Below are 27775 nucleotides of genomic sequence, written 5' to 3'. Positions count from 1 at the left end.
CATTTTAAAAAAATTAGGGTTCAAATACAGAGATAGAAGAACAATTGCTAACATGTACAGGAATGAAACAGCAACAGTAACAATTGAAGAACATAAGAAAGAAAGTTACTTTTTAATCTTTACATGGAACTAGCAGTTAATGATGTTAAAGAACAATTTAGATTCAGAGTAACAGTACAAAGTGAAAAGATAAAAATGCTACGATTTGCTGATGATATAGTAATTCTAGCCGAGAGTAAAAAGGATTTAGAAGAAACAATGAACGACATAAATGAAGTCCTACACAAGAACTATCGCATGAAAATAAACAAGAACAAAACAAAAGTAATGAAATGTAGTAGAAATAACAAAGATGGACCACTGAATGTGAAAATAGGATGAGAAAAGATTATGGAGGTAGAAGAATTTTGTTATTTGGGAAGTAGAATTATTAAAGATGGACGAAGCAGGAGCGATATAAAATGCCAAATTGCACAAGCTAAACGAGCCTTCAGTAACAAATATAATTTGTTTACATCAAAAATTAATTTAAATGTCAGGAAAAGATTTTTGAAAGTGTATGTTTGGAGTGCCGCTTTATATGGAAGTGAAACTTGGCCGATCGGAGTATCTGAGAAGAAAAGATTAGAAGCTTTTGAAATGTGGTGCTATAGGAGAATGTTAAAAATCAGATGGGTGGATAAAGTGACAAATGAAGAGGTATTGCGGAAAATAGATGAAGAAAGAAGCATTTGGAAAAATATAGTTAAAAGAAGAGACAGACTTATAGGCCACATACTAAGGCATCCCGGAATAGTCGCTTTAATATTTGAAGGACAGGTAGAAGGAAAAAATTGCAGGCCACGTTTGGAATATGTAAAACAAATTGTTAAGAATGTAGGATGTAGAGGGTATACTGAAATGAAACGACTAGCACTAGATAGGGAATCTTGGAGAGCTGCATCAAACCAATCAAATGACTGAAGACAAAAAAAAAAAAAATTAATGTTTGTTCTTGTGGACTATATGGTGCTGAAATTAATTTTTATAATTTATGACTGAGCTTGAAATTTCATATTGGACACTTGCAACTGTTTATTGTGTATTACTTATTTTGGAGGTTCCTTAATGACTCCCTTATCACATGTTTTTGTCATGAAACTTACTTTATGGCTCCGCAAGAGAGCCAATTGTTATTGAGAAAAAAAAATTAGATAAAGTGAAATGCCCTGGTTTACAACAAAAAAATCTGCTTTATTTTTAGTAAATGTACTTACTCAAAGTAACACTAGGTAGCATTGTTTTCGGATAACCTTTTCTACGAAACAGTTTTGTTTGTTATTTTTTAACCTCCGGGACCACCGTTATGTATTGCTTCAGAGGAGAGGATTAGTTGAACGATTTGTAACGTGTATGAGAATGCCATGCCCTGACTGCGACTCGAACCCAGGATCTCCGGATGAAAGGCCGAGACAATACCACTCGTATCAAGGAGGCCGGCTACGAAACAGTTTAGGCGCCAAAAGCGTAACGAATAAATCAAAAACATAACCAATAAATCAACTGTTGGGTTTCATTCTTGTTATTCTATTGGAAATTAAAGTTGAAGTTTAGGTGATTAGTTTTGAAGCCAACATTGTATTATCTGAACATAAGTTAAATTGTTATTATGTTTGGTTTAAATTTTTGACCATGGATGATACTCGCGATTCGTTTGGAGTAGTTTCTAGATGTCGTTTTATTCCTAATGGAATTAAATGTTTAAAAATAAAACATCATTTAAGGTTATTTATTGCAGTTTGGCATTCGTGTTATGTTACAATCTTTAATTGTATCGATGAAAAAAATAAAGCTTTGTTTAAAGAACAAACTGTAGAAAAGGTATGTTACAAATAATTAGTGATGTACTTATTTCAGAATGTATATAGAATAACATGTCTTATTTAAGGGTTCAAAATAAGTTTAATGTTTTACCCAGGTACTTATATGATTCAAATTATTTTGAGTTACTTGGTAGCATGAATTGCATTCTTGTATTCATAACTATTATAATAGACATAACTTGAGTCATTATCCTAAGAAAATTAATAATAATTAAATTACTAATTCATTTTAATTATATTTATTTTCTTTAGTAACTACATCCACATATTACCAAAAAGGAATTTTGGAGCAAGTAAAAAATTCCATGAACCTTCCAGATTAAAGACATTGTTGATATCCTAATATATCAGTTGCTAAATATCTTAATTATTCTTGTATAAAAGTGTTTTTTTTTTCAAATTTGACATGTTTTTGCTTGACTAATGGCAGATGTAATCTAAATACTTATTTTATAACAACTAAAACAGTGCAGTAGTTTCATTTATTCTGTTACCATTGCAAACAGGATTTCAATTAATATCTCTTGTAGTGTAGTACAAGTGAAGAAGTTTTGCATTCCTATATTGTACTGGTTTACATCAGTTGAAATTTTTTGTTGGTAATATATAAATAAACATACTTGAAAAGAAAGGCCAAACTCTGTGGCAGACCAATAGATTCTTGGCCTTTAATCTGGAAGCCCCGAGTTTGAATCCCAGTTAGGCATGACATTTTATTTTTTAATAAGCTATAAAAGTATCGATTTTCATGTTCCCATACACATGCTGCTTTGTAAGCATCTGTGATGAATTAATTCATCAATAAAAAAAGGAAATTTTGCCAATGCTTGACTTAATGCAAAACTTGTGCTAATGCAACCAGTCAAAGTAATTTTTTGAATAAATCTCTAAGAAGTTGAAAATGATTTGTTCAATTTTATAACAAATTTGAAATTTCTAAATAACACTGCAATGATCCAAAAGGTAAACTTTAAAAATACACTGAAAGAATGAACATTATTGTAATCTATAGTTTTATCTGTAGGCTCTGAATAAAAATGCAGATGGGATTGCACAGTTTACACATAAGCATTATTACTAATAGACCAACCGTACCTTTCACTTTATTGCAGTGTATTATAATAACCATTTCTTACAAACATTCCATGCTAAGTTAGCAAATGCAAAACTGTCATTTTCTACCTAATCTATTTTTCCCAAATCTGACCAATTATTGTGCATCTAAGTTTTTTTTTTGGAATGTAAAGGTTGACATTTGCTGGCATACCAGTAAAACTAAAATGTGTGTGTAAACGCTTGCTGACATCTAAGTTGCATGCAGACATAGATAAAAGCCTTTCTGTTTACTAAAATTTTATTTTATACTTATGTAGTCATATACCAAAACTTTCTGCTGTTAACATCTTATTATTGTCAGAGTTTTCTTCAAACATTTCTAATAGTCTCGTATTCTTCAGATTTTATTTAGTTATCGATTCTGAATGAGAAAAAAATGGAATAGCACACAAATTATTAACTTTTGTAGAAGAATGTGAGCATACAAGTGTAGTACTGGTCTTTTATGGTAAGATTTCTTAAAAGTGCCTCACATGGCCCCAGGATTTGTCTCCAAGAAATTCATTTTCTCACTCATATAAATTCTTCACCATAATTTATTTTTTTTGTTATAGATCAAATTCTTGACTTCCACCTTTTCAACAATTCTGCAGCTGTTGCTATCTTCTATTATCATTTTCACGCTAGTTGAACATTTAAAAAATGAACTTTCTTTGAAGACCAAGTTGTAATAAAAATATATAAATCTTTAGTGTTTGCAAGTTCCAGCTTATATCACTACTGGTCACTACTATTCTAATTAGGTGAAAGAACATTTTGAGATGTTTAGTAAAGTTAATTGTAGTTACAATATCTGAAAAGTAAAATTGTATTGATTGAAAATTTATAGATTATTGAATAAAATTTACATAATCCCAAACACACTTTAAGTAACAAAACTTGTTGATTGGAAAGAAGTAGCTCTTTAAAAAAAACTGCATTCAACCCATATGTTTTAATTTATTTGTGTAGTTTTGACGACATAAATGATGTAAGATTATGCCAAATCACCAATAAAGTAATGATATAGGTAAGGCAAGGTTTACACTTCTTAATACTTTATTGGTCAAATTGACAATTTTTTTTATTCATTTAACTTATGTGGAAGATTTTTTGTTGTCGCCAAATATTGGATTGTTGTAGCATAATAATTTATAATCCCATGTCATTCTGAAAGCTAACTATTTTTGTCTAAAAATTCAAGAAAATTAATTGGAAACCTTAGAATAAAAAGCAATAAAATTCTGTTATCTTACTAGCTTTTCTGCAGATTTCTCGTAGCGTTTCATCATTATGGCATCTATTACTGCAGGGTAATTCATATTTTAAATAATTATTACTAAAAAAATAATCATAAAATTAAAATCAGTATACCAGGTGGGCCAGAAGTCACTATCCATTGTAAACATTAAGATAATCTTATTTGTGATCTTCCCATCAATTTTAAATTACTATATTTTGTTTTTATCAGGTAGTTTTTGACACAAACACCAGAGTGTATACTGCTGTTATGTTCATTGAACATTGTTGATTCTAACTTCTGAAGATGTTTACAACATCTTGTTAGATGTTTACTGAAGAAAGAGTTTTTGCTTTAAAAACCTGGTACAAAGGTGGTTATAATTGAGTGGAATAAACATTTCAACATTGTTCTTCCAACATGGAAGGCTGTCTATAATTTAGTAAAAGGTTTTGAGAGAAATGTATCTGCAGCAGACTGCCCCAGGTCAGGTAAGCCATCATTAAGTGATAAAACGAAGCTTAAAATTTTACAAGCAGTTATCCAGAGTCCTAAAAATTCTACTCATAGGCTACCTCTTGAACAGAATATTTCTAGAACAGAGAATTTTACATAAGAACAAATTCAAACATTACATACCTCGTCTCATGCATAGCCTACTGTAAGACGATGGTGATCGTAGGCTTCAATTTTGCAAGACAATGTTAAATTAACTAAGAGAAGGTGATGATAATGAATTGTTTTCTAAGATAATTTGGAGTAATAAGGAGGTTTCAAATTAACGGTCCATGTCCACAGTACTGGCTGTACCTATTGGTATCCGATATTGGTGTACCTATTGAGAACCATACAGCTGTTTTTAGAGGCAACTAAATCAACCTGGTGTTACTGTTTGGGGTGGTATTTTGTGTTGTGGAGTAATTGGGCCTTGATTTTTTTTTGTTGAATGGAAATAGTAATTGGGAGAGGTGCACCTGGAAATATTGGCAACCTATGGCATTCTGGAGCTATAAATGAACTACGACTTCAACTTTACTTTCAAGATGATGGAGCCTTGACCCATTATGCAACATCTGTGTGAAACATTGTGAGTTATTTGTTGGGAAAGTTACTGGATGGCGAGGAGCAATAGAAATGCTACTCAAATCTTCAGACATTACACCCATGGAGTTTTTCTTTTGGGGAATTGTTAGAGATAAAGACTATGTACAAAACCATAAATAATTCAGGACTTGAAAGATGCTATTCAAAATATTTTTGAAGAAATAGATTCCAATACATGACTCTGCAAATAACTATGAGTGTCCCAAGTCATCTGCAGAAATGTATTGACAAAATGGGAAACAGTGTAATAAGTAATCATGTAGCTTCAATAAAGTGCTAGTTATGAATTCAATATGTTTTTGTTTTGTATTCAATGACCTTTACGAGAGTAATGAGTTGGCCCATCTGGTATAAATCCATATAAAAAGTAGAAAGACATACTTTTCCAATTTCTTTATTTAATATATTTGTTACTTAGCATCAAGTTATGGGTTTTATGAGTTTGTTAATTAGATGTCAACTTCTGAAAAATCAAAATGTTAAATTAAGAATTGAAAAAATATTATTTTATATTTTTTAGTGTGGGTTTTAAGTAAACTGAACATTCCTCTAGTATCTAAGTATACTTCAGTATCACAGTATGTGACTTAAAAACTTGCATGACCTTTCTTTAACTTTATTGAATAGTTTATGCAACTCTTCTCTTACATTTACTATGTTACTTCCTCTTCTCCAAGTCTATCTAGCCGTCGTTCACCATAAATTTTGAATGCCACAATCCTCTTTCCTTTTGGGTTATTTGTACAGTCTTTGTCCGAATTTATCATTTTTCATCTCACATTCTTTGCTAATATTTTTTTCTTTTAGTTAGCTATTCTTATTTAGTTGTTTATGGATTAACAGTTAAATTTTGATTTATTTTGGTGATTTAGGATGATTTAAAATTTTCACATCCTATTATCAATATATTTATGACAAATCATTGTATATATGCCGCTGATTCAATTGGTACAATTTATGACTTGCATTATAGAGTCCATCATTTGGATGAAGCTAAAAACAGGTTAGTAAAAAATATTTCATTAGTTTTATAGTCTGTTATGCAGTTAATATAACCTGCTTTTACATTGTAAAACTTATTTTTAATTATAAATTAAGTAAGAATGTTTATGTCAAAGGTAATTAGTAAAAAGATTTTTGAGATACCAGAAACCTCTTGTAATATGGAGAGAGATTGATCTCAAGTATGATGAATTGAATTATAAAATTTGTCTTTATACGTTCAGTTATTTTATATAAAATTAAAAATATCTTTTAAAACAGTTAAATAGTTTAATATAATTTTAACATTATTGTTGATCTAAAGTAAAAGTTATGAGTGGCCTATTTTTTCTGTCAAAAACTGTTTTTTTGTGTAAGCAGTGTGCATTGTTATATGTGCAACACATTTCAGTTTTTCATATCACATCTTTCAACATCTCAAAAAACCATAATTCTAGATAAAAAAACGTTTTTGTAAATAGTCCGTATGAGATCACAGAACTCATAATCAAAATTCACTTAGAATCTGCTCCACCCTATTTGGTCTTGGCAACTTTAGGTTCTTAAACTTCTGTGACTGATGCATTCTCTCAGCTTTTTCCTGTTAACCTAACTTTTATCACACATTATGATAGAGATGACATTTTGATCATAGTTATCCGTAGATTCTGTCAAACATCAATTCATGGTTGTTGTTGAATGGGGGACAAATTTTGCAGCAATACAGTGTACATTCAAGTTCTCAGTTAAAGTTCTTATCAGACCCTAAACTAATTCCAGCTATTTTATAACTTTGACCTACCGGGTTGGTCTAGTGGCCTTCCCAAATCAGCTGATTTGGAAGTCAAGAGTTCCAGCGTTCAAGTCCTAATAAAGCCAGTTATTTTTACACGGATTTGAATACTAGATTGTGTATACCGGTGTTCTTTGGTGATTGGGTTTCAATTAACCACACATCTCAGGAATGGTTGAACTGAGAATGTACAAGACTACACTTCATTTATACTCATACATATCCTCATTCATCCTTTGAAGTATTATCTGAACGGTAGTTACCGGAGGCAAAACAGGAAAAAGAAAGAAGCTTTTTATAACTTATGAATTGTTCAATGTTAGTCCCCATTTATGAGTGAACTTATACATTTTTTCCATCAATTGCTTGGGTTTTTTTTTTTTTTGGTTGGCTTCTTTGAGCAGTTGTCATTTTCAACTGATATTCTACAATCCTCAAAACTTTCATGTAGCTTAAAAACTTGTGTTGGAGCTGAAAAATGCCTTTTAAAACTTTACAGAATCATACAAGGTTAAGTGTTTCAAAGGTTTCGGTTGTCCTGTTGCAAGAAAAGCTGGATCACCTACAATTAATTTTTATTACATTTACCTCTAATTCTATATCTATAATTACCCGTATTTATGATCATTATCCAATGGAACATTCGAGGTCTTTGGTCCCACATTGAAGATGTTAGAGTACTGACTTGCACACTTGAATCACTAATAATGTACTTCCAAGAAATGCATTTTCTCCCACAAGGTGCAGTAACGTTCAGAAACTTCTTCTGTGAGAGACAACTGTCTTTTAGAGAGAATGGAAGAGTTGCTGTTTTCATGCAGAATGAGGTATCTGCTACAAGAATATCACTAGATATCCTCAATCCTGCGGTTGCAGTAAACATCTTTATCCCTTCATATTGCATATCTGCAATTTTTATTTCTCGCCAAACTCTGAGTTCACTGCTCTTGATATATTAAATCTCCTTACACAAATCCTATCACCATCATTAATAGTAGGCAGGAGACTTCAGTGCCCATCATTTCCTGGGGCTCATCTTTCTGCTCCTCTTTAGGAAATATGATAAACAGAGGGAGACAAGACTTGGACCTTTGTCTACTGATTGATGGGTCATACACATTCACTTCCCTATTAGGTAGTACATTGCCCAACATCAACCTCTCCTTATGCTGACTGAGTTTACTCTAGTTTTATTTGATCTTTTTGTGATGACTTTTGCAGCAGTGACTGCAGGCCAATTATTACTGCTTTTGGTGTCGACCCCAAGGTGAACAGGAGGCCATGGAGATGGATTGTTGAAAAGGCAGATTAGAATGATTACCATAAAGCCTTCCCATCACCGTATGATTGTGCAGACGCTCTTGATCAACTTACCTCTTTTACGTTCCTGATACTTGAGAATGCTAATAGATATATCCCACAATCCTAGATGTTCTGTTCCTTGTTGGAATGATTGCCAAAATGCTATTAGCAAACTACAGCAGGCGCTGCACAAATTTAACTGCAGGCCTACAACTGAACATCTGAGTTTGTACCGAGAGGCTAGAGCAGTATGTCATCTGGTATTCTTAGACACTAAGAGGAAGTCATGGATGAAATACGTGGACACTATCTCGCACATTACTGCCACGTCTGCTGTGGAAAAAGATTCATGCAATTTGTGGATAACCAAAACAAACTATTCTTGGGCTTATTCATGAAGGAGAACTCCTTTCGTCACTCTCTGCAGTGGCTAGTATCTTGGCAGATTGTTACCGTTCGGTGTTTCTCACTTCATCAAACATGTATGAATTTCAGAAGTACAAGATACAGATGGAAGTATTATTGTTAAACATTGGTGATTCGTCTGGTGAATTAAATGCTCCATTTGCATTTAATGAATTGTCACACACTAAAAAACTCATGTGACACCTCTCCTGGACCTGACAACATTTGTCTTTGTATGCTGTCACACCTTCCTAATTCAGCGCTACAACACCTATTGAATATTTATGTTTTTATTCTCCACACAAGTCTTCCCACCTGTCTGTCAGAAACCATAATTGTACCAGTACTTAAACCTGGTAAAGACAAAACATGCCCCTCAATCTACTGCCCTATTTCCTTGACAGCATTCAAAGTAACAGAGGGAATGGTGAACCACAGGCTTACATGGTACTTATAGAGACATGATCTTTTCTCTCCAGAACAGTGTGGTTTCCAACAAGGACGATCTTCCATTGACCATTTAGTGTCATTGGAAGCAGCTACTCAAAATGCTTTCCTACTCCACCAGCGCCTCATTACTATCTTCTTTGATATCAGAAAGAATACAACACAGCCTGGCCATGTGGTATTCTAAACATCCTCAAAAAATGGGGAGTCAAGGACAATATGCTTGGTTTTATTAGGGGTTTCTTAAATAACCAAAATTTCTGTGTTTCTGTTGTAGATAACTTTATAACTAAACGTCATCTTGGAAAATGGAGTGCCTCAAGGAAGTGTATTAAGTCCCACCTTATTTTCTATAACTATCAACTGTATTACTAAATATGTACAGCCACCTGTTTCATGTTCTTTATTTATTGATGATTTTGCTATATATATTACAACCCGTTCCAACAGCCACAGCAGAGAGTCTACTGCAAATAACTACATCTCACCTTGAAGCTTGGTCTAGGGTTACTGACTTCACCTTTTCACCTAAGAAAACAAACTGTTTAGTTTTTCTAGCCTGCAGGACCCTTTTGCTCTGCAAGTTTCTCTCAATTGAGAGCTAATTGTTATTTCTCCTGAGGTCAAGTTTTTAGGTTTGTTTTTGATAGCTGCCTTATGTGGGTCAAACACATCAAACAATTAAAAACAAAATGTTCCAAACTTTGGATATGCTGCAAGTCCTTTGCATCACTAATTGGGGAGCTAATCGGTCACGTATATTGCATTTGTATTATTCATTAGTTCGTTCCCATTTAGATTATGGTTGTGTTGCCTACTCTTCAGCGCATTATACATAGCTTAAAATACTGGGTGATGTACATCATGCTTTCCTTCGGCTTAATACAGGTGCTTTTAGATTGCACTGCCCAACCCAGGTCCTACGGGTGCCATGGCACCCTTCGTTTCATCTTTGGTGCCTGTGTCCATTTACCAATTTTTAATACTAATTCATATTTTAAAGTAACATTATATGTTACATCTTGAAAAGGATATAAAAAATATATTTTAGCTGTTATATTTTACAGTAGTTCAACAGAAGTAATTCTGCCAGTCTTTGTAATATGTGTTCATTTCTTTGTCATTGTTGTTGACAAATCCATTTCCTTACAACCATGTTTGTAATGGTATAAGTATCTCTAAGATCCTCCTAACAAGGGGGTCTAGCTTGACAGAACAAGCTATCTAATTGTTACTCATCTGGTGGTCTGCTCTCCACTCAAGCATTCTTTGTAATAAATTTCAAACTGACATTCTTTTGAAACTTATTTTCTAAAAAAAACAGATTTTTTTTCTAGTAATTGTTGCATTATTCACAAAGCCACAGATTTTTCAGACATTTAATTAAACTATTGATAGTCATTTCTGGCCAGTTAGTTGTTAATAAATATATACCTAACAGTTTTAAAAGACAGTGAATTTTCTGTTCTTTGGTAAAACTGAGTCCCTTTCATTATTTGTATTTCCTAAAATCTATTTTAATAAGTTTTAATGTGATGTTTCTAAAATAGAAACATATGTTTCTCGTGAGAGAGAGTTTTTAAATTAATTTTCTTGTAGGTGTGGCCAGTGAATTTTTGGTTATTTAGAAAAACCAGTGAGTTTCTGTCTTTCAAAGTAATTAAGTCTTCAGCCAATAAGGAGATGAATTTGACCCTGATATGTTATACATTCCACATGTTATCAGTGTTTTTAAAGTGAAGTTCTTTAAATTATGAGATATTATATTAACATAGTATCTAGTGTAGTCCTAACATGGCTAAAAGAACTTACAGCTTTAACAGTGAATGGGAGAATCAATATTGTTTTATTGAATATAGGGGAAAACCTGTGTGTTTATTGTGTAATGCTAGCATGTCTGTTTCTAAAAGAAGTAATATAGAGCAAAATCTTTGACAAATCACAAACTGTTAAATAACAAATTTCCTGTGAATTGTGAACTGATTTAAGTGAAAGACCTTAAATCTAAATTACAATTGCAACAATCTGTGTTCAGGAACCTGTTCAGAACACTAGTAACTTGACAGAAGCTTCTTACAAAATCTGTTACATACTAGCTAAAAGGAAAAAACCGTTTAGTGATTGGGAAGTAATAAAAGAAGTAATGATCACAGCTGCTGAATCTCTGCTCAAAGGTCACAAAGATAAATCTGCACTTATGTCTTCCTTTAAAGGACTACAATTGTCTCATCAAACTGTTGCTAGGTGGCTTAAATAGATTTCTAATAATTTGTAGTCTCGATGTGAATATTTTTCACTCCAGTTTGATGAAAGTACTGATATTGTCGAGTTGTATATATTTATTAGAATTATTTTCTATGATTTCAAAATGAAGGAAGCATTTCTCAAACTGTAGCCACTTCATGGTCAGACTAGGGGAGTAAGCATATTTAATGCGTTCCTTAAATTTGTCAAAGATAGTAACTTCCAAAGCTTGTTGCTATAACAACAGATGTGGTGTCTTCTGTGATTGGTAGGGGTGATGGATTTCTATCTCTTTGTACTAAGGATGAATCATTTCCAAAATTTATTTCTTATCACTGCATTATCCACTAGGAAGCTTTATGTGCAAAGGTTTTAAAGTTTGATCATGTCATGAAAGTTGTAACTCGTGTGAACTATATCAGATCGTCTTCTACACATTATCGATTGTTTCAAATTATTTTTAATATATCAGATACTTGGTATGGTGACATAATTCTTCATGAAGATGTATGGTGGCTTAGTACAGGTAAAACACTGAAACAATTCTGCTGTCTGCTAGATGAAATAAGAGATTTTTTGAAATTATCTACTGGACCATATTTTCATGAACTTAATGATATATCATGACTACTAGATTTATATGTCCTGGCAGATATCACGTCAAAATTAAACAAGTTAAATCTTGAATTTCAAGAGAAATATCATAATATTTCAGATATAAGTTTTATAAATGCGTTTGTAAAGAAAGTGAAGTTATGGTTTACATATTTAAACAGAGATTCCCTTTCACACTTTCTAAATTTCAAATGAATTCTAGAAACAGTAAATGACAATGAATCTGATCTATTATATATAATCAGATAATTATATAATAGTTTAACTAATATATTATATATATTAAGAATATATATATATATATATATATATATATATATTAAGTATATATATATATATATATATATATATACTAAATATTAGTTATTTTTAATATTTTGTCTGTGATAGTAGTTATAAGTAATTTTTTAGGTAGTTGTGATAGTAGTTGCATATTTTTTTATTTTTAATATTTTTGTTTAAGTTTTTATTTTTGTTATATTTTATATTTTTAATTTTTGTTTACTGGGTGATGATAACATGAAAATATTTTTCACCCCTGAAAAAAAAAAACTTATTCAGATTTATCAGCTACAGCAGATTGGTACTGAGATGAAGTTATAAAATCAAACATTGACTGAACACATCTGCCCATACTGACTCTGGAAACCTGGTAGACTGACTGAGTAGGCTTTAGACCTTAAATGCATTGCACAGCTTCATTGTTGAATATAGTCCAGGAACTTTTTGATACCACCTCATTTGCTTGGTAATATGATTCTTCATACCAGAAAGGGATGAATCTGTTGCATTACAATATCTATATCAGGCTATTATTCTGTGATTGTGTATGAGTACCACCAAATAGAATAAAATTAAACTGATGAATCAGTCTCTGAATAATTATGATACACTTCTAAATTGAGTAGGGCCTTTTATTAACACAATTAAACTTTGACTGACTACATAGTAAAAAAATAAAAACAAAAAATTCTGTTTAATCTCTGTCTTTTTGTGGGTCAATGACAATTTTAATTCACTGTCATAGAGGTTATCAGTTGTCAGTTGATCTACAAATTTTCTGGTGTCAAAGAAATTCCAACAGAAGATATCTCTGATCTTGATTAAGAGAACATTAATTTGTTCTCTGTTATTTAAGAGAAATTCATGAAAATAAAATCTTAAAAGATTTTTTAGAGTAAATTGCCGTAGTATACTACAGGTACATCACTTAGGTCTAAAGATCACTCTAGATTGTTGAAACCCTCTTTAGTGTGAATCCACAATGCCTTTAGCATCTTAGTAAGGATTTTACAGTTTGAACATGTAGGTAAAATTTTGATAAATTAAATTTACTTTTCTAAAAAAAGGTGTTTACATCTGAAAGACTGAAATCCTAAATATAAACTACTTTATATGACTCTCTATTTTATTTAAGCTTTTGTAATAAGTTCTATGTAAGCTTTCTAGCAAGCTTTTTTGTAATTTATTTTGTTCTCTGCTACTATCGCAGTACCTTAAAAATGAAAGTTTTGTCTTTTAGATTATGTTACTCCACCCAGTTTGTTTAATTTGCATATTTGTTGTTGATGACATTTACAAGAAGTATCTATTAAATAACAAGATTGATACAATAACTCATCCTTATTTATATTTATTAAAATTGTGATGTTTGTTCCCTTCATTATTGCCCCAGTTGCTCTTACATACCAATGAATTCTTGTTTTCCACTGCTTGAAGGCATGGTGCAGACCAGTTTCTGTTTAATGTTTTAACACATCTGCCGTTCTATTGTTTATTTACTGCAACTAACTCAAAATGTGTTCCTTTAAGCATAGATTAGAATAATGCTCTGGGACCATATCCAGTAAACATGGAGGTTGTTTGATTTTAGCAACGTTTGTCGATCAAAAACAGTTTTTCAAAACTGTTTCGATCTCAAAATCTACTGGAAGTTCGAGGTTTCATTAAAAGTTGTTTGGTTTTTTTTGGGTTGGTATCAAGTTGCAGCATGTCAGTGTAGATTTTCTTGTGCATTCTTTTCTCTGGTGTGAGAATCCTTGGGATCATCTTTACACAAAACGTTTTCATGTTGAGATCCTGTCCAAACATTTTCATGCAGTGTCTGTCAATATACAATGTGTGATACTGAATTGGAATATTAAGTTGTGTTACTCAAACACAAGCATGAGATACGTAGTCTTAATAAAATCATTAAACCATCAATAAAGCATTTTCAAATTCTTCAGTTTTATTAAAAATTTCAAATTTTTTAACTTAGCATTTTTCTGATATGCAACTGTAGTAAACAATGACTCAATCAACTGAATGACCAAAAGGGTTGATGTTTATCATGTAGATTCAGACATGTCCAAGATATCTACCAAAAAGTTCATAGTCAGTTTTCACTACTTTCTTAAGAGATAGAAACATAATCTTCTTATTTAACAGATATCTTTGTGTATTACATTACTGAATTTAAGCATTGTGATACTGTATTGATAGATACCACATATCTTACGAAAGGACTGTCTCCAAAAGGAAATAAAAAATTATTGTTTTTGTAATTTTTACTTGTGTCAAGCATTAATAGCCTGGTGTATTTTTTGGCAAAATGGTTATGACAATCAAAGCCAATGCTGTTACACAAAAAAATAAGATAAGAAATTGTTTTCCAATTAAATTTTACTTAATTTGTTGTGTAAATAAATTTTGTACTTGATTATTGTAAAATCTTTTGTTATTTTTAGGTGTTCCAGTGATATAGACATGTTTGATTTATCTCCAGGTTGTCTGTTTGGTTGGGTACAATCTAAGACAGGGATTTTAAGTCAGTGTGATACATTACTTGCTATTTCAGCTTTTAAAGAGAAGTTTATTGCCATTTCAGTTTTTTCTGAGAATTTACTAGGACATGTTTACATGCTAGATACATTTTGTTGTTTGTATACTGTTACTCTTTTAGAAGCTGCTGTTGATAAGGTAATTATTATTAATAATATTTTTAAATAAAATAATTTTTAATGAGTTCACTAATTAAAAATATGTTGTTTTTTTTTTTAAATTTACATTTCTGTTTACTTTCATATGATGAAGATAGCAGAGAGGGTAGCTTTAGTAAATTTGTAATGTTTTTGTTCATGATGGCTGGTGGTGAAAATCATTTGAATCGATACATTTTTAATGATAAACCAAATTTATTTTCATATAACATTTTAAAAGCTCACATCATAATACATTCAGTCATTTTTGTGGCCATTTTTAGTAACTGATACTACTGTTTTCCACTCTGGTATCAGCTGAACTGATTGATGATAGCTTCGAATATTGAATAACTGAATAATAATTGTAATGAAACAAACGGAACAAATCATAACTAAAAATATATTGGTGCTGGAAGGATGAAACAAAAACCAATTTATTCATATTTTCTCAAGGTAAAAGATTGGTTCAGTGGTTTATTTACCTATCTCTCTTCTTTCCATGAGAAAATTACCAATAAAGTTGAACACGAAAAATGATGAAATTTCACTTTTGGTAATTTTTTTCAAGAGGCAGGAATGGCATACTCAGTTTGAATTATTTTTTTATATGTAGGTATATGTTAGTAGTTTTACGATAAATAATATTAGTAGTGATATACTTTCTCCTAAATATTTATGAATTTTTTAAAACTATTTTTTTTTTAATTCAAATTTTGAGATTTCAATGAGTAGCATACATATTTTTTTCAAGAATTTGTTTTTATATTGGTTTATTTTTATAAACACTATTAAAGAAAAATAAATTGTTGCAAAATTTTAATTATTCTTCTGTGAAAGAGCCTGTTTTTGTAGCAATGGAAGTTTATTATTTTTCAGATACCTTATTTATTTTAAATTTTAATGCTGATGGTCTTTGATCTGTGCTTAATTTTTTGAATTTTGATGGAGGTGATACACCCAAAATGCTACAAGCAGCATCCAATTGTTCAACATTATGATGTGGGGCAGTGTATTGTGTTGCTCTTGATTTTTGCATTCATATAGTACTTTGTTCTGCTTAGAAAAAATACTTTTGAAATGGTTAACATGAAGAGACTTTCCAGGAACTAAATTTAAATTTGAAAAAATATGTTATTTAAGAGCTTGCTCTAATGTTATTTGCCTTGGTTAGGTTAGGTTAGGAAGTTTTCTTAATTTTTTTTTATGAGTTCTCAAAAGGTCACAGCAGAACTGCCCATACAGGTGACTGAATTTTGACAAAAATGTTTTTTCATGATATTTACAAATAGTGACATTTGAATTAACATGTAAAAAAATAAGTTGGTTTTCATCACTAAATTCACAAATTCAGGTCACTGACTAATGTCAGACTGACCAATCTTTAACTGCAAAGCTAAATGTTGCAACAAGCATAAATGAGCATGTTGCAACATGAATGTTCCGGATGACTGGAAATTACTTAAAGCGCTTGTTATAACATGAACACGAATTGACATTAACATGAATTGAACGGTTCAAATAAGTCTTTTTCAACTATAGTAATAAGTATAAAAATATTAAAATGCCAAGAAGACAAGAAACCCCCTTGGAGCACTTAATTATTTGAGTCAAAATGGTATCGCTTGTAACAGGTTTTTCATGATTCTTGAGAAGTTATTACTTTTTTTTAGTACAATACACAAGGAACTTTTTTATTTGTCATAAACATCTACAAAAACACTGCAAGTTGTGCAAATTTGGGATTTTTATCACCAGCCCTATCAGAGTTATTTGAAGCCAAAATTTGAATTAAAAAAAAAATTAGTTTTCAAAAATTCATAAAACTTAAGGGGTATGTATATAAAACCAATAATACTATTTATGGTAAAACTGCTAACATACATCTACATATAAACAAATAATTCAAACTGTGTATGCCATCCCTGCCTCTTGAAAAAATTATCTAAAGTGAAATTTCATCGTTTTTCATGTTCAACTTTATTGGTAATTTTCTCATAGAAAGAAAACAGATAGGTAAATAAACCAGTGGACCAATCTTTTACATAGAAAAAATTGAATAAATTGCTTTTTGTTTCATCCTTCCAGGACCAACAGTTTTCTAGTGATGATTTATTTCTGTAAACCCTTACAACCACAGAAATAGATGTGCACACCGTAACAAAAATGGTCACCACAGGTAAACTGCATGAATGAAAAATTTAAAAAAATAATTTTAAGGTCCTGAAACATGTAGGAAACAATTGGGTAAGTTAAAATTTTTTATGAATTGACCAAGCAATCAGCTTATGGTTTTTTGGTTCACTTCAAATGGATTGACCCTACATTGAAATGAAGTGACAATAAAAGCTGAGCAACAAACAATAATTTTAGTATATATTCATTATATTTATATATTAATAAAATCTAAACAAATGTGTTCATTCTGAGGTAATAAAAAGAAGGAAGATTTGTTGATAAGTATGAAATAAAGCAGTTTTTGTAGTTTACACAAAAGTAATACTGCTATCTGTGGACTGTAGTTTCATTCCGACAGGGCATAGGTTTCATCATAATAAAATTTATCTTCCATTTAAGACTGTAAAGTTGTATTATTTCAGGTTGTGTTTACATGCATTGATGTTCCATTGTCTGAAGAATTAAAACAACAATATTTCCCATTTTTAAATGAGAATGATGTGGAAATTCCTGTTATTGGATTAAATTGTGGACAAGCTTTGGCTTTTTCCATTATACAACAGTCTGATCAGGCTCATACAGTATTTTCTTCATTACAACCTATTGTAGCTATTGATTATAACTTTGGTAATAGGTATATCCATTTCTTTTTATGTTACTGCATGTTTAGTTTATGGAGTTTATTTTAGTTGAAAAATAAGAGCAATTGTTTCTGTGAATGTGTACTGGAAAGTCCCCTGTGTTCCAAAATTTAAAAAACAAATTATAAAAAAAATATAAAATATGTAGATTATAAAAAAATTGAAAAACATGTGTATGTGTGTGTGTGTTTGTGTGTAATGTAACTGACTTATTCATGACATAATTGTGGGAATTTAACTTTATGAACTTGCTTTCATCAGGAGTGGAATTGAACTGACTGTACAAAGAAACAGGAAACTGGAAGACTAGTGAAAATATAAAGTTTAAAAATATCACATTTGAAGTAAAAATTGCTAAGGTTGAATCAGATAGAGAAATAAAATTACTAAATTTAGAAAAATCCCCTTTTTGAATGATGTAGTGTGCTGATGGTGAACCCCAAGATGAAGTGCAATAATAATAATAGCAAAGTATAAAATTGAAATCCTGTCAAGTGATCAGAAAACTAGATCATTTGGTCTTATGATTGACCCTTCTGATAACGGCCTAAAATATTGATATGACAATAAAAATATATGTTAATATTTTTATCGAATGTAAAAATTTTTCTATATCATACTGCAAAATTGGTTCAGTAAATAAAATCTAAATCATATATATAAATGTATGTATGGAATGAAAAGTTAGTATATTTTAACAAAGTACCTTTTAATTTTTTTCTTTCTTTATTCAGTAAAAAAATTGAAAACCATAAAATATAATAAATTTGGAAATTTAACTGCATAATTGGCAAGTACACTCACTATCTTATAAGAAGAAGCAAACTTGAATTTCAAAAAAATTAAATCCATGGGTTCCAAGGGTTATAACCATTTAACATTTATAACAGAGATTGAAGAAATCTCTACAAACCTAATTCCTATTGAAAAAAGAATAATGACTTCTGAATTTTTTTTAATTGATAGTTAACAGTATATTATTAAAATAAAATCAAAATAGAAGTAAATTTAATAAAAAAGTAATAAAGAGGGAATTCCAGCCAAAGTGAGAGTGTTTATTCCTTCACAGATTACAACCGGACATGAAGAACCAACTACCATTATAGAGGTAACCTGCACAAAATAACCTATTCTAAAACTGTATTTATGTTCTGTGTGCAACAATATAGAAGTATGTGAAATGTACCTCTACGATATTGTAGTGCATAAGGTACATTTGTACAGAGCTGGAGAGAGGATGATGTGTGTAGCATCATTTAGGATTATTGGTCTTTCTGTTATTTGTTGATCAAAAACAGATTATGTATCCACTTTTGTCTGTTTTTTTTTAACAGTACCTACTGATGAACTCGAATGCTGATCTCTTGTTTAAAAATTTTTTTACATAAATAACCAACCCAGGCCACCAAAAATTAAGTTATGATTCTTTTTTAGTATTTATTGATGTATGATAAATTCAAAACTGTCTACAAATATGAAGGTTTTTTTGGATTTTTTGCTCTGAAAGACCACTTAAGAATTTTATGCAGTATAAATTAAACACCTACATTATATCTCAGCTAAGCTGATTGTAGACAAACATTACACATGTATGGTAAGGATTTATTCCAAAGTCTATTCATATGATTGCACCACAAACTGTGATGCTGTATGTGAAATACAGCATCACAGGAAACTGAAATAATCTTGATTTACAAACTGTAATATCTATCAACTGTAATAATACCACTAAAATTATATTATTATTATTAATAATAAAGTATTCTTAATATCTTAGACAAAATGTGTTAAAATGTCTATTTATTACATTTTTTTTTAAATGTTTAATGATACACTAATTTAAATATGTAAAGATGAAGTAAATTTGAAAATAAATATTTCCAAACATTTAATTCTTTTGATCAGAAGGAATATGCTTTTATTTTAGGTTCACTAATTTTAAGCATGTAATTAATTGTGTAATTTTTATTACCTTTCTGATTCTCATTATTAGGATAGTTATCAGATTTTAACTCTTTTGCTGCTTACCTGCCGATCTTTAAGGTGGTTCCTACTTACTTTACCTGCAATTCTGTTGTTATTTGATCCTCATTTCTTTTACTTGCTAATAATAGTGATAGTTATCTGTATTAAACACTTAAATATGTACCATACAATTTATATCTCAAAATTATTCTTTTACACAGATAATCCCTCTGGATTTTAGATTGTTTGAGAAATTGTAAAACTTCTAATTAACAAAAGAAAAACAGAATAAGTAAATTGATAATTCGAACAATATTATAAATTAAAACAAAACTAAAAGTTGGCCAATAGCCAATGTTAATTATTAAACTGTTTAATAAAATAAAAGTTCATGTCTTTTTAGAATACATGTCTTATTTTTAGAACAATTCATGTCTTTTTTACAATATTTAACTAGTTGCTACCAACTATTCCTTTTTAGGTAACCCTGCAGCTCATTTTTTCCATTGTCTCTTTCAATACCACAATCTAAATTTACATAGCTCTGGGCACATCACCAAAAATTCTGTTTATGTTCTTCCCTCACATTACATACTGAACACACTTTAGGATTACTTGTTCATGAATATTTGTTTAAATACAAAATTTCTGTTCTTGCTTTAAAACACAAATTTATTAAACTGTGATTTTAATGGCAATTACTACTATATTTATCACTTGATATAGACTTTTAAAATTAGTTATGTTGAAATTGAAGGAAACTTTGATATATTTGTATCTTCATTATTTTTTTTTTTTTTTTTTTAATAATGGGGTAGCTCTTTTCCATCAATTTTACATCTTCTTAAATCCTTATGAGGTAGATAACCTCGTGTTTAATTTCATTATAATTTTATACTTTATATTCTGCCTGCAGAATATAAAGTATATTTTTACACTGCATAGTGTAAAAAGAACTTACAGGATGTGTAACTCCTGTTTCCCAGAATTGTCAAACTTTTCTTATCCTTTTCTTTAACTGTTATCATTTTTCAAACGTTTTCCATTGTTGAAAATGAAGTGAGGTGTAATGTAGGTGTTTTCATTGGAAAGAAAAGTAGCTGTTTTTATCACTCATATTTGTTAACCGTTATAATTGCTTACCAATAGTGGGATATTTTCCAGATAAAGAACTGCAAAAATGTTCTTCAATTCTTGTGCTGGTTTCATCTGGACTTTTAATAATGCTAACTGGAAAAAGTTCTCAACTGTTGTACATATCAGCCCCAGTATATATTGCATTATTTAACAGGAATCAATCAATTCTTGTTTCTTCTGATGGAGCAGATCTTATGTTAACCAAAATAAAATTTGATGATACTGGTGTAATTCAAGAATCTAGTATAAAGTCTAAAGTGAAGGGTGAGATTTTTATATTATGTATCTTTTATTTAGCTCATTATTTTTATTCATTTTGTGAGCACCATTTCAATATTTTTTACTTACAATGGTTTTATATTAACAGAAATATGTAAAATGAACTTTAAAAAATAAAACTAACTTTAAATACACTTTTAATTATTTTAACAGTTACTAATTGCTTTAATTTATTAAAGTAAATATTTGTTAAAATAAAATAATTTGTTAATTTTAAGGTATATTTTATCATGAATTAATTTAAATAAATATAAATATAAAATATAAATAATACTAATTTATAGGAGTATTTTTTTTCTTATTTAATAGTGATATTAAATATTAATAATACTAATTTTAATATAATTTGGTGCTCTAATTTGACATGGATCTCAGAAATAATAAGACTAAAAATATAAAAAGTCTTATTTTCACTTTTATTTTTTAAATGTTAATGTTATTCAAAAATGTTATGTTTAACTTTTATTTAAAATATGAGTAGGGTTACTAAACAACCAACCATTCATATGTAAAAAATCATTCACAAGAAATTTAAAAATTGAGAAACCTATTTGGGTTTTAATAAAAATAGATGCAGAAATGATGTTAACATAAAATTATTTATCCCAACTAATTTTCTTGTAATATTACTGGAAATACTTTTAATATTAAAATGATTTCAGGTTATGTGTGTATCATTACACTAAAACAGTCCAGTACTAATTGATTATTTATAACAAAGTATCTTCATGTTACAAGGTCTGTTCAGAAAGTAACTGAACTTCATATCTTAGAGAAATTTTAGAACTAGTAATTAACAAAAGAAAACCAGAAAAAATGTTAAAGAAAAATTATAATTCCAACAATATTATAAAGTAACAAAACAAAGATTTTTTAATTTTTATTGTTAATTTTACAAATTGTTAGTCCTTGTCCCCTTCAAAGTACTCCCATTCCCTATTCACACAATTTTTCCAGCAGTGTTTCCACTTTACGAAGCAGTCCTGAAGCAAATTTAATTTTGGAAATAACAAAATATTACAAGGAGGCAGGTCTGGTTAGTAGGGAGGCTGAAGGGGGTCAATCATCTGATTTTTGACATAAACTGGTGAATTGACAAAGCTGATTATGCAGGCACATTGTTGCAGTGAAGGAACCATGAGTTGTCTTGCCACAATACTGGTTTCTTTTTGTGAATTTTTTCATGTAACTGTTGTAAACGCCTTGATAGTACACACAATTCCATTGAAATTGAAAAAACAGAGCATCACTTTGACATTGGATTGAGACGATGTGCTTTCTTGGGGCTTGGAGTTCCTTTGCTAATCCATTGTCACAATTAAACTTTTGTCTCAATTTCATAGCTGTAAACCGAGCTTTTGTCCCCCATTATGACTTTTGCATGAATGTTTCATCATCATTGGCTTGCTCAAGAAGTTGCTGTCTAACATCATCCACTTGATGTTCTTTCTGCTACTTGGTCATCAAACAAGGAACAACTTTGCTGCAACTCGGTGCATGTTCAATTTTTCAGTCAAAATGTCACGGCATGATCTAAACAAGATTCTAACCTCTTTTGCAAGTTCTCTGACCATCAATCAACGATTTGCAGGCACCAGATTGTTAATTTTCTGAACAAGGGTGTCATCAGTTAAAGTTGAAGGCCTTCCTGGTTGAGGGTCATCTTCAATTAACTGATAACTTTTAAATTGTGAAAACCATTCATAGCATTGTGTTAAACCTAGAGCATCATCTCCGTAAGCTTGTTTCAAAAAGATGAAACGTTAACGTTTTTGTGAAAGTTTTCCTCAGTTTAACACAAAATTTTTATTTTGTGTCATTGCTTCCAAAAATCACACATTACCAAAATGTGTGATTTTCCTACTCCAATATCTGGAGTAGGTATTCTATATAGTATTTTATATGCTGAATCTGTATATGAATCTGAAACAACCCATCTTGTAACATTCTTAAATTTTAACCCCTTAAATTTATTTGTTCCGTCATTTGTGGAACAAACAATACAAATAAGTTAGTGTCTGTATGTTTACTTATTCACATCTGATTTATGTTGTAATGCATGCTGTAGACCTATATTTGATACATGACAGTTGAATGATATTTCATGTCAAGCCAGATATGTCAGTGAGTCAAGTAATGAGAAATTCAATGTGATGAAATTTTCTTCAGTGTGAGTTCAGCTGTAGGTATGACTTGCTATGTTCTTTAGTTGTGGTAGTGGTTTTATCATACATATATAAAGATTGTTTCATAAGTGATGCCATAAATTTAGTGAAAGTTTTTTGTGACCAAACAACTTTTGGCATTATTCTATTGAACATAAAGAATTGTTAAGTTGTGGGTTTCCACGTTGTATTTTATTGCGCTCCATGGTGAAACAATTTTATAAAATATTTTAAGTAATTAAGTATTTATAAATTAAAACTTAATTATTTTTCTAATTAAGTAAGTACTTCTGTAATATTTCAGTTTACTTTCATTCATTAAAACATTTTGAATTTTACAGTGAATAAAAATTAGGCTATAAATTCTCCAAATTTTTTTGTTATGTTTTTCGTAGAATTCACCATAAAAAGTCAATGAAAACCAGTATTGAATCTGCTGAAAACAGCTTTGCAAACATTATTTTAACTGTCCCTTGGGAGACCAAGATAAATCTTGGATTCCACATGTAGCATACATCAAGCGCTACGTTTAAGTAACCCAGTGGTTAAAAGGAAAAAAGGGCATCTGCTCTTTTGGCATACTTATGATTTTGCGAGAGCCTACTAACCATTATGATAACTGCTATTTTTGGTTAACAGATGTTACCAGTTTCAATTCAAACAATAAAAGCATGCGAACATTGTACACCAAATGTTCGTTCAGCTATGAGACACTTCATGGTATTGATTTACCGATTCTGGTTGCTACAATTACTTGGAATGAAATTTCTGATTCCCCAGAAGGCTCAACCGATGAATCCTTAATTTCAGTAAATATTAATTACATTCCAGAAGAACCAAATACTGAACCCTCACCTCATCACAAGCAGAACTGAGCAATCTAATTTGAGACTTGTATTTGTCGAAACAAGTAGCAGAACGTGTTGGTTCACGTCTTAAAGAATGGAATTTATTAAGCAAGGATATTAAAATTTCAGTTTAAAGAAATCGAAATGAAAATTTACTGAAATACTTTAGAAGAGATGGTTTAATTTATTCCTGCCATGATGTTAGGGGGGCAAATGTCTGAACTGGATATTGAATATATTATTCATGATTGGCATTTATAGACTCATCAAAACGAGCTTGAAGACAGTGCTATTGCACAACTCGTATAAGTTGTCTTCTATACCAGTAGCACATGTTGTAGCAATGAAAGAAACATATGAAAGTATGTCAAAAATTTTAAAAGCTATTAGTATGATGAACACTCATGGCGAATCATTGTTGACCTGAAAGCAATAGGGCTTCTCGCTCTCCAGAGTGGCTTTATGAATTATATGTGTTTCTTGTGCTTGCGCAAGAAACACTTATATAGTTTGGCTACAGATACTACACAGTCAAAAAGAAATCACTTTACCCAAGGAAAGGAAATTATTTTCAATATTCCCCTTGTCAAAGCAAATCGTATTAATTTACCACCTTTATAAATAAAACTAGGCCTAATGAAGAATTTTGTAAAAGCATTAGATAAAGATGGAGACGGCTTTAAATATTTATCTGAGATTTTTCACAATTAAGTGAACCAAATTAAAAGAGGGAATATTCATTTGGCCAGATATAAGAAAATTAATTCAGGAAAATATATTTGACAGCAAACTGAATCCTAATGAACTAGCAGTATGGAAGTCATTCAAAAATGTTGTTACTGGTTGTTTTGGAAAAAAAAAAGCTGAAAATCATGATCAGCTTATAAATGAACTCTTAGAAACTGCAGAATGTCATTGAAAATTCATTTTTACTTTCTCCTTTGTACTTTTTCCCTTTAAACTTGAGTGACATCAATGACAAACAAGGAGATAGGTTCCACCAAGATATATTGCAGAAAGAACAATGTTATCAAGGCAGATGGGATGAATCTATAATGAGTGAATACTGCTGGATGATAAAAAGAGAAGACTTAACTGGTCACAAAAGGAAAGTAAGAAAAAAGAAATTAAGATAAACATAAATGTCTGCAAAATAAAGGTAGGAATTATTATTTTTGTATTCTATTATTTGAGAAATTTCTCAATATTTTAAAGGTGATAAAAAAAAAACCTGAGGGTGAAGAAGAAAAACTGATTTCATTTTAACGTTCAGCATAAAAATTACATTCTAATTCACATTTACCTCAGTTCCACATTATTTTTATTTATTTTTTTTTTTTGTTGACCTGTATTATTAATTAGATAAATATTTTAGGTTAAATATCTTCTATACAAATAAATAAATAAAATTAATTTTTTCTTATAGTTGATGTTATAAATAGTTCTATAAATTTTGAAAAATTACAAATTACACAAATAGAATTTTATTTGTTACAGTTATTATTTTTAAAACAGATTGTAAATTATTATTATTAGTAATAGTAATATTGCAATATTCAGTATGGACTAGAATTTGATTCTGTATAATGTAATTTTATTTGTATTGTAAGTTACTTATATCATTATTTTTGTTTTTCTATTCATTGTTATTAAATATAAAACTACTTCCTTTGCTTATGTTATTTAAATTATGAAATTTTTCTATTTTTACAGCTGTACAAAGTGTTTGTACGTTGTCAAGCATGTCTGATATAATTCTAGTTGGAACACAACATTGTTGTGTGTATTGGATGGACTTGTCTGAAATTTTTCTGAATTACAATGAAGATTTTTGTAAGTTTGTTCTGCCAAAAGAACAGATTTTTGATGAATTACTGTTAACTACAAAAAAGTTGGAAGAAGCTAATTTAGCTATGCAAAGAGAAGATTCTATTATGAGAGCTATATCTTTAATTTCAAGAACTACATTTTTAAATAAATATTTTACTATTTTAGTAAAATGTTATTCAGGTAATGGTGTTGATAAAATCTATTAAATTATACTAATTTAATTATATTCTTTTTTTTGTTTTATCAGAAACTGGAAATTGTTTTTCTTCTTTTTTTAAAATATTATGTATTTTGTTAGGTGCTGTTTCTGGTAGTCAAGCATGTTTTTTCCTTATCCTTCCCAGAGAAGTATTATTTCCTTAGAAACCTCATAACTTTTTAAATTACTGCCTTTTGTTATATTTCATTTTGAAATAAAATAATACGAGATATTTTTTACATATATGAGAGTTGTCCCAAAAGTAATGCACTGTTCACATGCACACCAAAGCAAAGACATAGAACAACTTGCGGCAACCAGCAGTTTATAGCCTAAAGTGTCACAAGTCAGACCGTATAGGTTTGGAGTTTATTATGTGCATGGTGATATCAATGCAGTCTGAAGACAAGGCAGAAATGAATTAAAGTTGCATAACAAAATTCAAGCAATGTGCATACATCAAAATCAAAACAAGAGAAAATATTATGCCAATAATTGATCATTTGTTACAGGAAGTGTGTAGTAATGATACTGTAGATCATACCACCGTACAGCATTAGCATAAAAAGTGTAAAGAGGGCAGAAGAAGTACTGCAGATGACCACGCTCTCGATGACCATCTACTGCTGTAGACAACTGAAGCATCACTACTGTTGGAATGGTGTTCGGGGCAAAGACTGTCACATATGGTGAAGGAAATTGAAAAAAACTATAGTACACCGCATTTTAACAAAACATTTGCACAAAAAAAGTTGCAGTGCAATGGGTACCAGTTCTTAAAATAGCAAACACTTTTAACAAGCATGTACTGTTCTTTAAAGGCAAGCAGTTCTTTAATAGAATAATTTCTGTTGGTGAAACATAGATATGTGATTTTGAACCTGAACTGAAGTCACAAAGCAGTGCTTAGAAGTGTCAGTATTCTCTGAGACGAAAGAAATGTCATCACATGCCATCAAAAATAAGGATGTTTGTTTATGATAAAGAGGGTGTTGTTATTGTTATGAACATAATCCAAGTGAAGGGTTAGTGTGGCTGCTTCTTACACAGAAATGTCATTTGGAAGGTTTTGCAAATGAAAGTTCAAAAACTGTATCCAAAAAAATAAAATCAGCAGTTGTGTACAAATTTTGCATGATAATGCACACCAATGTATTTTGAGTTCTCTTGTTGGTATTTTCATCATTTATGCTTAGGAAACATGTTGTCATCTACTATACAACCCTCATTTGAGTCAGTTGGACTTCAGTTTTAACAAACCCAAAAGAACCACTCCAAGATTTGTTTACAGCAGTTTGAAAAAGAGTTAGCTGCCATGACAGGAAATTCTACTTCAACGAAGAATGTTTTTTGACAGGAATCCAAAATCTGCCACCTCATTGGCAAGTGTGTTTACACATGGTGAGAAATTATATTACAGGGCTGTAAACTTAGTTCAGTATTCAATTAAATTTTATTTGAATCCTGATGATCTGTGCATTATTT

The 27775-nt window shown here is 30.3% G+C and overlaps 1 protein-coding gene across 1 annotated transcript in view; it reads left to right on the top strand.

Annotated features, from left to right (window-relative positions):
* The first annotated feature begins 1339 nt into the window (after positions 1 to 1339).
* Positions 1340 to 27775, top strand: part of LOC142321486 (uncharacterized) — a 36162-nt gene continuing 9726 nt past the window's right edge. Inside the window, exons 1-6 of the mRNA XM_075359612.1 lie at positions 1340 to 1860; positions 6174 to 6304; positions 14818 to 15049; positions 17649 to 17853; positions 20997 to 21233; positions 25975 to 26271. Of these exons, the coding sequence (XP_075215727.1) occupies positions 1672 to 1860; positions 6174 to 6304; positions 14818 to 15049; positions 17649 to 17853; positions 20997 to 21233; positions 25975 to 26271 (1291 nt within the window). The 5' untranslated portion in view covers positions 1340 to 1671. The remainder of the gene's footprint in view (positions 1861 to 6173; positions 6305 to 14817; positions 15050 to 17648; positions 17854 to 20996; positions 21234 to 25974; positions 26272 to 27775) is intronic.

This window comes from Lycorma delicatula, chromosome 3, assembly GCF_047948215.1.
Source record: "Lycorma delicatula isolate Av1 chromosome 3, ASM4794821v1, whole genome shotgun sequence".
Lineage (NCBI taxonomy): Eukaryota > Metazoa > Arthropoda > Insecta > Hemiptera > Fulgoridae > Lycorma > Lycorma delicatula.
The sequence above is the reverse complement of the archived record's forward strand: the minus strand, read 5'-3'. Positions and strand labels throughout refer to the sequence as shown.